This window comes from Mycteria americana, chromosome 4, assembly GCF_035582795.1.
Source record: "Mycteria americana isolate JAX WOST 10 ecotype Jacksonville Zoo and Gardens chromosome 4, USCA_MyAme_1.0, whole genome shotgun sequence".
Taxonomy (NCBI): domain Eukaryota; kingdom Metazoa; phylum Chordata; class Aves; order Ciconiiformes; family Ciconiidae; genus Mycteria; species Mycteria americana.
The window spans coordinates 57,279,954-57,297,477 of record NC_134368.1 but is presented as its reverse complement, the minus strand read 5'-3'; the positions used below and the strand labels follow the sequence as shown (position 1 = coordinate 57,297,477).

Below are 17,524 nucleotides of genomic sequence, written 5' to 3'. Positions count from 1 at the left end.
AAAAGAGGTTTTCCCTTTAAACAAGGACAGGGAACTTGTGCCATACAGATGATCCAGCGTGCAAGTTAGCCAGCTCCTACAGCTCACTTTTGCCAACAGAGCCCTGAGCACCTTTCCAGTAAGCCTGCTGGACATGGGAGCCGAAGGGCATAACCAGCAAAGCTGCATCACCAAAAAGCCCTGAGCACAGATCTGCTCACCAGCCACCAAAGAGGCTGCACAGCAAAGCCCTGGGCTTGAAGGTAGAAATAGCAGCTGTGGTGTTGCCACTTCTTCTTTTGCTGCTCGCTCTCTCTCTCAGCACCTCGGGGAATTCTTACTCCCCTAAGGATTCCCCAGCACAAGGGCAAATGAAAGACACTTTCCAGGATTGTGGACAAATTGAGCGTATGTTTTTTCTGGAACCCTATTGCTCTTTAAGATAGAAGTGATGAACTACTGTGTATATTTTGCGGCTATTCCTTAAAGGAATGGCAAAACACAGGTAGCAATTTTAAAACAGTGAGAGGTATGCCAAGTACAAAAGTACTTCTATTGTAATATTGAGCAATTTCAATACTCCAGCTGTAACGGGAAGTTCCTGGAACATGGTTAAACTACATTGTGCTTGGCTCAGAGCCATGCAAATATTTCTTTTCCACATTCCCACCAATTACAGAAGTGCAGCAAGTGTTTTTGTTCTTAAGTGCACTATGACAGGGCACACAAATAAGCCATTTTTCTTCCAGTGGTTGGAGCCAACATTTCTAAAATACCATATTACACATTCGGCAGACTTGAAGCATTCTCCAATTTTTACTTGTGTCAGATTAGTAAGCCACACCATTTGAATCAACTGAAAATGGGTAGTACAACTGCATGTCCTAACCAGACTACACATGCTTACAGATGCTTACGATGGTAGTAGAGTTGTTTTTACTTCAGTGCTGGTGTAAGTATTCACACTTGGGAGAGCAGCCATAATGAGCAGAGAACAACTATTGTTAACTGTTTACATGCAAACTATGCCAGATATGTACGATGAAGGAATGATTTCAGTGAAAAATTACACTGTATAAAGTCAGAGTTACCATTATAAATCCATGTTTTAGATTGATAATTTTATACCAGGACTTTATTAGGACAATAATCCTAGTAAAAAAGAAAGCTAATCAGAGGTATGCACATACTTTGCATGCTTTTTAGAGTGAAATATATCACCCTTACAAATACTGCCTTCCATCACGACAAAGTCTACCAAAATGTAAAAAGACTACAGAAGTGCAACATACTCTCTCAATGCATAGCAGTTGTAGTCTGCCTGTACCACGTGTGCTTATGTCTCCTCTTACAGAGGCCCCAAACTATAGCATGAGGTTGAATATGAGTGCATTTCTAAGGATAAAAAGAAAATTACCCATTTTCTGAAGCCTCCAGTCCCGTGTGGGGTGCACAATAAAGACACGTCTGAAGCGTCAGATCCTCCTAGAAGCTATGCTAGAGCACATGGAAGACAGGAAGGTGATTCAAGACAGCCAACATGGCTTCACCAAGGGCAAGTCCTGCCTGACCAACCTAGTGGCTTTCTACGATGGAGTTACCACATCAGCGGACAAGGGAAAAGCAATGGATGTCATCTACCTGGACTTCTGTAAAGCCTTTGACACGGTCCCCCACAACACCCTTCTCTCTAAATTGGAGAGATACGGATTTGATGGGTGGACTGTTCAGTGGATAAGGAATTGGTTGCATGGTCGCATCCAGAGGGTAGCAGTCAAGGGCTCAATGTCCAGATGGAGATCAGTGATGAGTGGTGTCCCTCGGGGGTCCGTACTGGGACCAGTGCTGTTCAATATTTTCATCAGTGACATTGACAGCGAGATCAAGTGCACCCTCAGCAAGTTTGCAGATGACACCAAGCTGAGTGGCGCAGTTGACACGCCAGAAGGACAGGATGTCATCCAGAGGGTCCTGGACAAGCTGGAGAAGTGGGCCTGTGTGAACCTCATGAGGTTCAACAAGGCCAAGTGCAGGGTCCTACACCTGGGTCGGGGCAATCCTTGGTTTCAATACAGGCCGGGGGATGATGTGATCGAGAGCAGCCCTGCGGAAAAGGACTTGGGGGTACTGATGGACGACAAGCTGGACATGAGCCAGCAATGTGTGCTCGCAGCCCAGAAGGCCAACCGTATCCTGGGCTGCATCAAAAGAAGTGTGGCCAGCAGGCCGAGGGAGGTGATTCTGCCACTCTACTCTGCTCTGGTGAGACCCCGTCTGGAGTACTGTGTCCAGCTCTGGAGCTTTCAGCACAAGAATGACATGGACCTGTTGGAGTGGGCCCAGAGGAGGGCCACGGAAATGATCCGAGGGCTGGAGCACCTCTCCTACGAGGACAGGCTGAGAGAGTTGGGGTTGTTCAGCCTGGAGAAGAGCAGGCTGCGGGGAGACCTTATAGCAGCCTTCCAGTACTTAAAGGGGGCCTATAAGAAAGATGGGGACAAGACTTTTTAGCAAGGCCTGTTGTGACAGGACAAGGAGCAATGGTTCTAAGGGAGGGCCGATTTAGACTGGATTTAAGAAAGAAATTTTTTACAATGAGGGTGGTGAGGCAGTGGAACAGGTTGCCCAGAGAGGTAGTGGAGGCCCCGTCCCTGGAAACATTCAAGGTCAGGTTGGATGGGGCTCTGAGCAACCTGGTCTAGTTAAAGATGTCCCTGCTCTTGCAGGGGAGTTGGATGAGATGACCTGTAAAGGTCCCTTCCAATCCAAAGCATTCTATGATTCTATGAAGTGCAGGTGGGTGAGTTTCTACAACACCAGCATAAAAAAATACATGTCCTGTGGAATTACCCACTATCATTAAACATGATTAATTAACCATGGAAACTATGTTTCCATGCTCAACTCTTTGATTCATATGACCATCTTAGAAAAGAAATCTAGGTACCTCACTGAGAGGTAAATATCACCTTATTCACATTCTGCCTAGCCTTATCAACCCTTTACACATAGCATGTACCACCGGGGATACCTGACCATACAAAGATGGCATCTAGCCAGATCCACAGGTAGGGATGTTGGGGAACACAGTTCCATTCTCTTCAAAAGCAAACTGGTAAACTGCAAGAGCTGAGGGACTTGACCTTACACATCAGACTGGTACTGGCAGGAGCTCTCTGACCAGTGCGAGGATGACTGTGAGACAATTACGGCAATTAGAAATTGTTAAATGTGAAATTCCTAACATGTTGATCCAGGAAGACAGCCTGGTTTTGTGGACAGCTTTATACTGGATGGTAAGGAGGATCACATTTTCTTCAGTTAAATTTGATTCTCAACTACAGTATCAAAAACTGAGGTAAAAGCATCACCTCTGTAGTACACCACTCCTTTGCACTCCATCAATAGAACAAGCTCTGCAGTGCTTTTGAGATCTGATCAGATTCACTGTCCAGTAAATGCAAGGAAATATTCCCTGTCACTTCAGAAAAGACACCAGACCACATCCTCAATTAGGTATGAGCTTTCTTTAACAGTATTGGAAAAGGAGAAATGCTTTGCAGATATTCTCCCACCCTCAGTGTTTTTACAGCCTGTATCAATAGCTGTTCAACAACAACAGAAAGTTAAATAGCATATTCTCATTCAGCATCTTGAGCACTACCAACATGCCTTACTTTCAGGCTCTAGCGTCTGCAGTTTTCTTTCCCTTGAACTCACTGAAAAACAAAACAAAAAAAATCTGCTCATAAAACACTGTGAAAGCCATCTTTATGGTTCAACACTGATCACAGTAAACTTATCCAGTTTTCCCAGTGCCTCTCCTTTGCCTTTACATTAGATGCCAACTGTATCAAAGAAAAAACTTGACCAATCCCTATGTCCTTGCTCCAGAATTTTAATAACTAACCTCAGTCAGCCAGTGTTTCCACTTTTTATGATATCTCTTTCTACCTTAAACTACCCTTAGCTTTCTTGCATTTTCCTCCTTAGTCATGCAAAACATTCTCCCCTTCATAATCTACACAGCTATTATCTTACATTTCTTCAAATGCTATCTTTGGTCTTATGTCTATTCATGGTTAGATCAAGATGATCGGTTAACAGAAAGGTGAAACTTCTGGCTTTTTCACTACTTGTATTTTCTCCGCTTACATGTCTGTTGTTACCATTTGTCTGTGAGCATGGAGTCTGACACACACACACAAAAAAAAATTCACACCGTCAGCAAAGCTGCGCCAGATCTTCACAACATAGGCTTACTCATGTCAATGTTCACATCCTGTCTTTCTTTCAATTTATGATTTACCTGATTTGTTCTCTAGGCTTTAAAGATAATTCTCTGGGGCAAGAATTATCATCTCTGCTCATATTATAGTTAGCACAATAAGGACTTAAAATAGGTTGAAGCTCTCAAATGTTACTACAGTATATTGCTTTTTATACTGCCATTTCTGTTAGATTTTTATTGGCAATAGTTTGCCAGTTTGCTAGAACTATGCACAGACCTTTATTCTATTATTATCTTTCATGTGGAAAGGCAACTATTGCTCAAAATGCCGCCTGCATACCCAACTGAAGAAAGATTTACTCCATCTAACAAAGAGTGGTAAAATTCAGCCTTCCTTCACAGTGGAGTGGACAGCCAAGGCAGGGCAACCACTCTTTGTTGAATGCTGAAGAGTGGCAACGCTAACAGAGTTCAGAGTCACGTTTAAAATGACTTTTAAAGAAGTCTTTATCTCCTACTCTAGACAGTTGGGCTAGACTACTTACAATATAACCGTTGTTTGGATACTGAAAGGACCAATCGAGCTGGGCCGCATGAGGTACTTCTGGTTGATTCACTGTTCTCCTTCCATTACATGCCTAAAATTCAAGCAGTGCAAAAACTCTGATCTCCATTATGACAGTGCACAAAGAAAGCGGCTGTACGCCATTTTGACCCCTCTTTCTGAAACAGCAGGAGTATAATAATATTTTCAGACAGAAGGACTGCAACATACTAGGCTTTACAAGAGGAGATACTATGGGATCTCAGTAGTACATCATCATAGTCCCCTGCCTATAGATGACACATGAAAAAGCATATGGACTTACTGACAATTCTTGGAGTAATTTTCTTAGTTCCCTGTGCCCGTGCTTCTCGGCGATACTTGATGGATCATCTCCATATTTGTTGGTTATTTTGCAAGCCTGTGTGGCCTCAGGACAATTGAGCAGAAATGTCGCAAGGTTCTTTAATCCAAATCTGGCTGCACAATGAAGGAGAGTAGGAAATTCTTCCAAATGGCTATCTGTATATAGAAACAAGGTTTTCATAAGGAACAGTTTTGCTTTTATAGAACACCTTCCACCGCTTTTTACAAAAGTCTTTTGAATATTAGTGCTACGAAATCAGTTATCAAACTGCCAATACAGAACTGGCATCCAAAGAACAATTCCTCCAACCAACAGTTTTACAATTCACATACATATTTTAATAAAGGAGCCTTTAGTGTAACTGAGAAATCTAATTTTTTTCTGACAGAGGGATTTTAAAGCACTTTAGTTCTATTGAGAAATAAGTTTCCTTGCAAGGGGAAGAAAATTCTACAGCCAAAGCATACTTTTTCTTAGGTGTATATTATTTAATGCTTTAGGAATATTTTTAATTTGAGACATCTGAATGGGACATTTTTATAAGTTTATGGTGCTATGTTTTCATATTAAAAACAATTGTAGAAACAATTTCAGTTAAAAAACAATTTTGCAGAGACTTGCAAAAATTTGTTTGTCCCCATAATGAAAAATCAGAGAATTTAAAGATGAATGTATTGAATAACGGTTTTTGGGATTTATCTGAAATAGCATGATATTAATTTCTATCACATACTTTATTTTTCACCTTGGAGAACTGGGACAAAGCTAAACTGAAGTCAGTTTATCATTTCAGCATAGTCCTGTATTCTAACTCTTCAGAGTGGCCACAAGTTACATTACAACAACAACAGAGATCAAGCATAAACACTACCCTCTGCCTTCATAGTCTACTTTCTAATCACTTGTGGTTTGTTGTGTAGTGATTTGTCTACGTATCAGCATGCAGCGTATCTCTTTTCCAAGTACGCATCCAGCCTGCCCCAGGCACCATCAACTTCTTGCACCCTCAGGGTCTTTTGGCAGTGTCTTTACTACCCACTGCGTGAAGCGCTTCCCCTAGTTTGTTTGGAACCTGGCTCCCGCTAGGTTCAATTGATAGTCCCTAATTCATCTTATTCTCTGTCCCTGTCTGCCCTCTCGGCACTTCTAGAGATTTACTCATTCCCAGAATTTCTTGAAGAGCTCCAGTCTACTTAATCGCGCCCTATGGAGAATCGACTCCATCACCCCCACTGCTCTTTTCTGAACCTTTTCCAGCTTTAATGTAACTATTTTGAGACGATAGGAGAAGAGCTGCACATGATACTCAACTTGTGGGTGAACCATGTAATGTATGCGTTGTCATAATTACGTCCTGTTTTGTTCTCTATTCCTTTTCTCATAATCCCTAGTATTTCATTTGCTTTTTGATCCGCTGCCTAGCAACACGTTGATGTTACCATGGAACTGCGTGGTCTTATTCCTCAGTGCTAATAGCCTGCTCAAAGCCTCTCATTTTGTATGACAACATAGGGCTGCTTTTTCCACTTGCGTCACTTTGTTTTCACCTACAATGAATATCATCTGACATTTTACCGCATAATTACTAAATCTCAGAAGGCCTTTCCCCCATTTTTCTTCCTAATTAGCCCTCCTCCTTACTACCCTGAATACTTTGTATCACTAGCCTAAGTTTTTTCCAACTGTCTGCCTCCTGGTTTTGGCCAGTAATTCATCCATGCCCAATCAATTACTGACTTGATCAGGTTTGCTGACTCTTACAAAAAACTACAGGAAATCTAAAAAGCAAGACTTCACATTACAGAAAATTTATTGTATTACAATTGCTATTAATTTGTCTGGTAGAGACAACACATTAACCTGCTTCTAGTTCTCAAGGTCCCCAGAGAAACTGGGGTTTGGCATCACAGTTACACCTTATAGTACTACAGAACTGTAAAACTGCACACTGCTGTTAGAAATCCAGCTATTTTACTTTTAAATTTCCTCAGAGCTTTTAATGAATACCAGTCAGTCCTGGTAATTTCTTTGTGCTCAACCTTGCCCATTTTTGCTACAACTTCTTGATTCCTTCAACTCCAGACAGTCTCTTTCCACATGTCTCCCCAGCCAGGACTACAGCTTGGGAATCTACACAGTTTCTTCTAGCTCTCTTGAGTTCTCTTTTACATCCCAGTCATCAGTTGTCCTACAGGCTAGCCAGCACATTTTCAGCCCTTCATGTGCCAGAAGAAAGACTTAGTAGTAGTTATGACTCCTTTTGGAATTCTCTTAGCTGCCAGTCTTTAACGAACTTTCTCATTTTTACATTCTTCTATTAAAATTTGGCTCAGCAGTGGTGAGTTTGTGTACCTCCCCCCCGCCCACTCCCTTTTTGCTCCTGCAGAGTGTTAATACAGGAGAGAGTAAAACCTCACCCCACCATTAGATATAAGGATTCAAGGAACAAGAACAGTTCTTGGAATAGGCATAGCTAAGTACTGATCGACCAGAAAAATTGTTAGGACAATTCTTGACTGCATTTTGGACAACGAATATTCCACCACTATCCCACTCCAATATTGTTTTGACACAAGGTATTTGAGTGGGCCACAGTTTAGTCGAAAGTCACATTAACAACCCTAAATTGATTTTTAAACAAATTGAATGTTGCCTGACTTTTCCTTCCACCAGGCAACCAAAAATCCAAACAAGAAACTGTAAATACACAGCACCTGTGTAAGTCAAGTCACTTTTTTTAGAAGCCTTGGCCGGCTGAGCTTCTATCGACAAGGGTATGTGTTTTAGCTTATATTCCTTTGTATTTGCAGCGGGCTTTAAAATCCTTTGAGTTACAATAGGCAATCTTAAAACTGTGTAGCAGCTGAAGTTTTTGAGAGAAGTAGGGGCCACACAACTTCTTTACTCCATATTGCTCAACATTTTAACTGAAGTTCCACAAACGGGACTTAATTCTGTAATTCGAATATAAATGTTACCTCAGAGTATAGCCATTTGACTTCTTGGTTTTTTCTATACTTTGCTAACAGCAGGGACAAACTAACCCCCCCACAGACCGAGACAAATATATACCAACTTAAGGAGCAGTAAAAACGTATGCAAGTAATTTTAAGGCTGGGACGACAGCATCAAAGCTAAGTGTACTTTTACACATTACACAGGATTCTCTTAAACAAAGAAAAAAAAGTATCCAAGCCTCAGCTAATATTTCAAAAAACATCTGCAAATCATCATCAAATTGCTTTTCTTAAAGCTTCTGTCTTTTACCTTTTTTTTTTTTTTTGAGATGTCCAGCAATGAAGTGGGTGTTGAGCAGTAATTTTAAAGACGAGCAAATTACATGAACACTAATCAATAGTCTGCACCTTGTTAGCAGACTCTAGAAGGTCAAATATAGTCAGTAAAAAGAGCCTTAACAAAGTATTAATAACATGCTCTAAAAGAATTTCCACTCATGTTAATGGAACCTGAAACAATTGGTTACAAATCCGAAAGGGGAATCGAGTCTATATTACCAGTGGACTGGATGCTATGATTTCTTCATCAATATAAAGAAAAAGAGAGTCAGTGGTATTCCTAAGCCTGTTCTAGGCTTATATCTGAGTTTTCAAATTAACCCAAAACAGAGATGTCCCAGAACTAACTCCAAAATCCCTTCAGCTCCTTTGCAGTTGAGCTGTTTTTTCTGGTCACCACTCAACTCCTCCCTAGCTAGGTTTGATATTCTAGCAGGACTACTACACTTGCATACTTTGAACATTGCAGGAGACTACATCATTAACAAATGAAATAGCTCAGCCAGCCATGGAGGATGGTAAAAATCAATAAATCAATTTCCTAAAACAAACTTTTTCTTATATTACTCCTTGCAGTAAGCAGAAAAAAAGGATGTATTCAGGTATGAAAACTTTAACAGCAGCACTGGTAGTGAGATCTTTTACATAATACTTAAAAAAGACATAAGTGAAACAAATGTTTTTAACACCACATAAATAATATTAAAGCTCTTTCACCAAGAACAGGAGATAGAAATAGTTTCATTTGTTTCTTATTTTGAGAATGAGTATTCAGATAAATCTGACCTGTACAACTTCACAACTCTTTGGGCTACATGAGCTTTATTATAAAATCACACAGCCTCAAAATGTTGGTTCTAGTCACGACTATAGCTGAAGCAGCCATTGAGGACAGTGCCATTGCTACATACCAATCCATCAGTCAGCAACTTTGTGCAACAATGCAACAAAAGTCCATACATATATGCAGATACAAGCAGGACTGTTTATTCCGTAGCAGAGGGATTTTCTTTTTGTACAAGATCCAATGAGATCTTAGATTGAAAGGCCCTTTCCAAAAAGGCTAATTTTAAACAAGCATCACTATTACATCTCTGAACAAAGAAGCTACAAGGATTACATTATTTTCTTGGGAGTGTGTTAAATCTAAAGACTGAACTTAATTATTGAAGTGTTAATGCCAGGATACAAATCTTGCTCGAGACATAAATCTACTGACAGTCATTATAAATAATTCCATCTTTTCTATCTTTTCAGGGCATACACTTCAAAAACGAGCACAAAAGGGGAAGTTCTGTTCACAGAGTTATTCAAATGACCATCACAGTATGAATTTCCACCCCATGTTTAAAACAGGTGCAACAGGCAAGAGTGCCATCAAAAGACCCCAAGTCCAGAGAGGACAAATAACATAAGTTGCATTGGGATTACAAAATTATTGTAACCTATCTCCTAATTTCATTCAAGAGCTCTCTCTGCAACATCTATTGTTACAGATAAATTTAAATGCTATGGTGAAATCTGTTCTATAATAAATATGGCTTTATTATCGATAAATAAATAACTGACCCTTGAATTGAAAGTCTTTTAGTAGTACAAAAAATGACGGCATAATGGCAATTTTAACAGGAATTGAATGCTCTGGGGGAAAAAACAATCATCACGTTTATACCATTATTGGTATACTGTTATTACAAGTAATACAGAGTACAGTTGGCTGCCTGAAATATTTTGTATCGCTAATTACGTAGTTTGCGCTTTCTGTGACCAGATTTTTTTAGCCATGAGCCTTCCATGAAATTAAACACAGTTCCTTTTCAGTAACATAACTGTATGAATGCACTCTTCTTCCCAGCAGACTTAGCAAAATACAGTATTGACAAAACACTGGATTTTTGCCAGGCCACGCAACATGATACGTAGTATCACTGTTAGGTAGTGGACATGTTCGTAAAACACAATGTACAGCCACATTCAAAAGCTTCAAGTCCTTCCCGTCAGACATTACTGAACTTCTTGGTGCTTATACTCTGCTCAAAATGAGCAGAACCCAAAGACCTATGTTCTTGTGCAAAGAAATCTGAACTACACAGGCCTCATACAGCAGGGTGGTTACATGGACACTTTCTAGAAAAAATGCACATCAGATGAGCACACACATGGCTTCTGAGGCTTCCTATTGTACAGATGCATTAAAAGCGAAGAGCTGCCTGAAAATAGCTAACTCGGGTCACAAAAGTCCTACCACCCTAAGCTGACAATCCCGGCTAACAAAACTCACCATCATGCTCTCCTCAGCCAGGTGTCCCTACTCCCAAATGAACGACTAAAAACTCTTCTCTTTGACAAGAAATACAGGCTTCTAACTCAAGATACCACCTGGGGAGGCTCTGCATTTAAGGAATCCAAACATCACTGAACCACATCATACTATTCCCGGTACCTTACTTCGGACTTCAGCTGCTTTCTTTTGGGCATGATAATATTCCATCTCCAGCCTAGGCTGGGTACTAACAAGGCTGGGATTAGAAGCGGAGAAAGCTCTGTTCAGACTTCTTTTCCCTTCCCCTGAAGAAATTAATGGTAGGCATGAGACTGATCCCGTTGCTGTTGCAGAGTTAGAGATTCAGCAACGAACACTGTAGGAGGATAAAGCTTACAGCCACGCTGACTGCTGTTTCTGCATTCCAGTCAGCCACAAACAGTTTCAGACATCAAACCGTACCAGATACTCCCACAGATGGTTCATATATACCCCGTGGTGTGGAGGGAGGGAGCCACACCAGAAACCTGTGGGGAAATGAGGCTTTGTCTATTGGTCCTGGGCTTTGAGATTCCATTTCATTTAATTACCACAACACTTTTGGACCATAAGAGTGTCTTTAGGTTCAAGAGAGACAGATGTGCACTGTTTTTCCTTTAGTTATGTAGATCACCAGCAGGGATTAGGAGTCCCCTGACTTGTTACCTTGCCCCTCCACCCACTAAATGCCTCATAACTACATCTCTTCCACGTATCAATACATGGTGGTATACTGATAATACAGAAAATAAGCAAGCCCTCAATCTGCAGGCACTAACCTCATGTCATCTTCAGTTGCTACGACACCACCAGCCTTACTCTCAGAAAGGGAGGACCTCCACATCTTGTTTCAGTGTTGTGCAGGATCAGTTGCCCATTAGACCATGAGTGGTTCAAATGGACAGATTTCATTTCTTCTGCCCATGAAACAGAAGCCTGGTGCCATCAAGTTGTGACACAAGGCAAAAAGTTATTGTGAGGACTATCAGATGACCATACCGAGCTCCACCAATTTAAGACAGCTTTTAACACCCTGATTTGCAAAGCCTTTTCAGGCAACACAGCTGGCAGCCCCCTGCACTTACCAAAGTAGGATGCAATCTTCAAGGGCCAAACTTTCCAAGTCTTGCCGATAGAAAACTCTGAACTATTGAACTACTTGAGGCCACCCTGGTACGATTGCTCTCTTGGTAAATGCTATACCAACAGTTGAGATGGCCGCTGTTCATTCAGCAACCTCACTAACACTTCAATGCCCACTTCTGTATGCAGCTGTGGTACCAGTAGTCATTCACTGCCCTGTATAAGCCAACGGCTTTGCCACCCATGCAGTGAGGGGAAAATGATGTTGTCGCACTTGACCTCTCAGAAATTCCTCCCCTAAATAGACATTTAATTAATTAAAAAAAAAAAAAAAAAGGTAACGTTAATGACCTCAAAAGAGACGATTGAAGCTGACTGCTCTTTCTTTTTGCCCTCATTCTGAAAAGAGGCACCAGTAACTGTTTAAATCCCTCCCAAGTCACCTAACAAAGGTGAAGAAGTTATCTCTTTCCTCCAGGTTCTCCAACAAAAGTCAATGACAACTAAGGGTACCACTGCCAAAATAACCAAGTAAGAATAACCCACTGCAAGATCTATTTGTGTTTGGGTTTTTTTAAATTATAATTGTTCACTTAATTGCCAATTCACAAAATTCAGTGAGCTCTTAACACAAATTAGATGTTCTACTGTAAAGAAATTTCCACCATACTGTGTTTAACTGCTTTAACTGAAGTTTTGTATTATACACAGTAGGAAGAGGCTGTAATTATTTGAAAGCACACATGCTTCAGGCAGGAAAATACCATTCTTGAACTTGCAAGTTTGTCACACTGAATTGGGGAAAATTGCTGGAACTTTTATCAGCTGTGAAACTGGAACAACTGATACATTTCAGCTAAATATATAGAACTGAACAAAAGTAGTAGTTATTAGGGTAACTAGAAGTGAGCAGCTTTTACTCAGTAGCAGTCCTTTAATGAAGAATGTTAACAGAGAAAAGCTGCCGCTGTTTGGCACCTACACTAAGAACTAGGTAGCTGGTGATCGTAAGCAGGAAGGAAAGGTTAAAGAGAAAGTGCCCAAGTGGCATATTTTTAAGTGCATTAAGGTGACTTCTTTAACTTTCAACTAACTTTAAGGCCAGTGCTTGCTTTTATTAAAGTTTTAGTTGACATACACAAGGTTAAGAGGGAGGAATTGCTGTTCTGTATGTTTTGTCCTGTCATAATCCCTTCTCTACTCTTCTCTGCAGAGCATTCTGGAACACCTCAGCTATAAAACAGAGCATAAAATCTAATATTACTGTATTGTAGCACTGTCTTAGCCTGCGGGAATTTTCATAAAATTGCAGTAAGCAAACAGAACAGCCTACAGTGATATTTCTGCAGATCTTGTAAGACTTCCTTCTTTTATTTCCCAAATTATTGATAGAGGACATTAAATTGCAAAAAAAAAAAAAAAAAGTAAATAGACACTTAAAATGACTTTTACAGCATCAATATCAATTAAACTAGAGAAATACTTAAAGCCCCATCTGTTTCTTCTCCCCCAGTCTATCTTTTCTCCCATTGTTTTGCTAGCAGCTGAAAACCCAGACTCTATTTCTTTTTTGGGATAGATGTTTCAGCTTGAAAGAAAGAATTACAGAAATCAGGATCGCACTTGCTATGTTGCTAGCAGTGTTAGGTGACAAAAAGCAATATTTTCTACAAAAAGAGTAAATTTAGGACTTTTCATAAGCCTCGATGTTTGAGTTTAATCAGAGAAATAGTAACAGATAACTTGTAAAAAAAGGAAAATTCATTAAGAGTGGAAAAAGAAACAGGTTTTCCTCAGGTAAATTGCCATCTCTTGGACAGGCGTCAACGCACCAAGAATTCCCAAACCTGAGGATTCAAGAGCAGAATCAGAGCTTCCCAAGCTCAAGAAAAGTTTTGAAATATGAGTTGGATTTGTTCGTACATTTTGACTGGATTCTATTACCAGAATATAAAGGAATAATATACATACAAGGTACCCTGAAATCAGTTTGGTACAGAATGTACAATATCCAGGACAGTACCTCCAGCTTTAGTGACATGCTTCCACAAGGGATGGAGGACACCACCACTAAAAATCCCAGACATGCCTTGGGTCTGTCTTTCAGTTAATGCTGTTGTAAAACACAATGTTTTTCCAGTGGCTTCTATTCAGTCTGCGTTTAGCTTTCTCATCTGATTGGGCTCCAATTTTCCCCTTCAGAGACTGCAGAATAATCTTTTTAAATATCACTTATTACTAAAACATCCTTCCCCTTGATAAGCTGAATAAAAGTCTTAATTCTTCTACACTGCTAGTAGGTAATATCAATGCATAACCCTAAATATATTTTGACAATGTCCAGATACTTTTATCTTCTTTAGAACTACATAAAACATATCAGACAACAACAACAAAAAAGCAATTAAAACAAAAAGAGTCACAGTTCAGGTCTGAAGCGTGCACTTTATTTCTGACAAGCTTTTACATATACAGTAGTTCCAACAATATTTTTCCTGGTAGAGACTCCTGATTTACTTTTTGGTTACTACAATAACTATTATAATAGGATACTTCATCAGAAGCAAGTAACTGAAACTCATCTTACGCATGGCAAAATACATTCCAATGGCTATAACTGGAAAGCATGGTTTGTAAAAACAATCAGAACAAATTTCCATTTTTACCATTTCCAATTGCTGCCTTTTATAAATGGATTTCTTTTGATAATACTGACAAACTTAAGAGGAGGTCAAAGAACAAGTAAAGATATAGCGTCATCATTGCCTCTATTTAGGCAGAGATTAGGCAGGTAATTTCCTTCCTGCATGTAGTCCAACAAGTGAGATCCCATAGAGGAAGAACGTTACATACATGTTAAAGTGCTTGCAGGGCTATAGCCCTAGGTTTTCATATTGCAAGGAACTTCACAAAGTCTGATGTGCTGCTCAAACAATTCTCCTTGCTTAGATGGCAAGAGATTCAAATTTCCAGAATGCATATTTGTGTTCCATGGCATCTTTTGAAAAGCTTCCCTTATCAGAAATCATTATATCCAGTGATATACCTACCCTAAGCAGGTAAAGTTGTTCTGTTAGATATTATGGTAACATAGTAAGTTTATCAGGACATCTTGCTTTTTTTATTAGTATTTAAAAGAAATAGGAATACTGAAAATATTCTAATTGAGTCTACCCCAGGGAAATAACAGTGGATGCTTTTACCCTAAGCACATCTTATTTATAGGCCTGCTTGTATATACCTATGTTAGTACAGAGACAGGTAATCACACATGTTTATGAGACCTGGTTATATTGATATAACAGACTGGGTATCACAGACCAGTCATTCAGAAAAGATCATATTAAACAAGGAACTACATATATGGCCTGTCATCAAGTGCTCAAAGTCTCCAACTTAATTTGAATAAACAGAAACTGAAAGACAAGTAAACAGCCTTAGGGTTTGCAAGAAAAAACCTATAAATATGATCATGTATGTACATGATAAGAAACACACAGTGAGACCTATAGTAATATCATGTACATACTTTTGTTTTTATAACTTAGAATGATGAAACTGCATTTCCGGTGGAGATTCTGTGTACAAAATAAAGACAGTCATAAGATTGCCTTAAATTAGGCAATCTGAAACTATGCCAAACCTATGTGAACCAAAGAAGTGCTAGCTGAGAGGATTATTCAGACATTTGTAATAGATGCATTGAAAGTAACATGGAATCAGAGTTGACCTTTTGCACCTTTGCCACCTGTCTTGACTTTGCCAGCCCAGACACCGACCTCTCGCAAGTACTGCATTCATCATACTAAAAAATTGCTAAACAGCCATTCTGGGGAGGGGAGTGGCTCTTGAAAAATTATGTAAGCAAACATGCATCTGGTGATGTCTTGATCTAAACCATTGTTAATACAGGCAAGCATCACATTGCATTTTTCTTTGATTACAATCACATAGATTTTTCCTATTAGATTTTATATTCAGTTTTACACTCCTAAGTTTTTAATCACAGCTGTACACTCTGTGAGACATCAAACCATCCAATTCATTAGTTATCCAATAAAATCAATCATGAGTTCTTCATTATTTGTTCACTTTGAGTTCATATTGAGAACTCTCAAGTACAGCAATTTATCAGCTGTACCCTGATGTGCTAGCTACACAGTTAAAATAAAGCATCAAGGTAAAACCACACAGAGAAAGGTCTCTCTCATCTATGCCTCATGCTGCAAGACTGACCTCCTGAAGTCATGCTAATGACTGGAGTCATGAAACAGTCTCCAAAGGATAACGTTTAAAAGATTTAAACTTTTTTAGTGTTTAGGTTGAAAGGAGTGCATCTTTACTTTGGAAGCATCTAGCTTCCAAGGAGTGCATCTACCTTTGCGTAGAGGTAGTATTATTAAGCTAGAGCTATTACACCCAGACTGGAAAGCCAGAAGATTAAGTACAGTCCATTAGATGCTAGATGCAGAAAAAACTCACTCCAGTTTTTGGAGGAAAATTACATGTTCAAAGCTTTATGAACTAAGCATTTGACACCAAGTCTAGTCAGAGGCTCTCTTTATTGAGTTCAATAAGCTTTGAAGCCTTTAGAAGCAAAGTTTGGAAGTGGGCAGGAATCGTATAGAATCACATACAGGTAGTCACTGAGAAGTTAAAAGTATATTTGTATTCTGATTTTTTGACACACTTCTATTTCAACCAAGTACATCCCACTGCAAAGTGTCTGTGTTCTCCCTGGAAACAGACAACTGGATTTCTGGCATAAGTTAGCCCATTTTCACCACTAGGGAAAAGCAACACATACAGAATTATGAAATTAGGGCTGATTCATCTGCCTGTTCAGAGATATAAGAATAACTCATCTCAGTGCTAAAGAGCTTTTCGTCCAATAGCTTAATTTCCTTCCCAAAAGTATTTAATTAGTTTTCATTCTTTGACAGTTTCTCTTTGGAAGAAAAATGGTGCTTGGAATAAAATGCTATAAAAATGGCTGAACAAGGAGATGCTAGTCCTCTGTTAGACCTAATATGTCTAACGCCTGTTTCGGATGCTCTTATAGGGAGTCAAAGACACAGGTTTACATACCTTTCAGGCAGAAGGGGGATCAGAGCCTAGGCCTCCCATATTCTGAGTGTTTCCAGCTCTGCAACTACATCTTTCTTTCATGAAGAATCTAGGCATCTAACTTTGTACTTTCTTGTTGCGCTGTACATCAAACCAGTTCATTTTAAGAAGGTCACTACTTGGCTCAAGCTCACAAGCAGTCAGCTTGCTCTTGAACCGCACAGGCCTTTTGGGGAGGGACTGCACGTTGGTAAGCATTATTCTCAATATTCAAAAATGTGCCCAGATCTAACTGGTTATTAGAGAAGCAGAAAATCTTTTGTTCATCAGAACTAACATTTCACATTGGGAATGACTCTTTAATATATCCTATACACCCCCATCCTGCAGTCTTGCACAGGAAAGTGTCAAGGACAGGTGCCTCACTTAACACCCTACTTGTTTGCTTCCACTAACCTCGACTCATATTTAAGCTCATTTTTAGAATACAAGTGGAATCATGTTTGTATTGTACAAACGGGTGAATTCCATCATCAAAGAAACCTTCCAGAAAAGGAAAGGAAACATAATAGTGATCACAGTAGAGCTACTTTCAAAACTTGTTATATGTGGTTATGAGAAGTAAGTGTTACTTGATTGTAGCGAGCTTATTTTC

General features: G+C 39.6%; 1 protein-coding gene across 2 annotated transcripts in view; it reads right to left on the bottom strand.

Annotated features, from left to right (window-relative positions):
- The window catches only part of BANK1 (B cell scaffold protein with ankyrin repeats 1), a 161,979-nt gene that overhangs the window by 83,280 nt on the left and 61,175 nt on the right, over positions 1 to 17,524 (bottom strand). For both annotated transcript variants that reach the window (XM_075500634.1, XM_075500635.1), the window contains exon 8: positions 5,080 to 5,276. In XM_075500634.1, the coding sequence (XP_075356749.1) occupies positions 5,080 to 5,276 (197 nt within the window). The remainder of the gene's footprint in view (positions 1 to 5,079; positions 5,277 to 17,524) is intronic.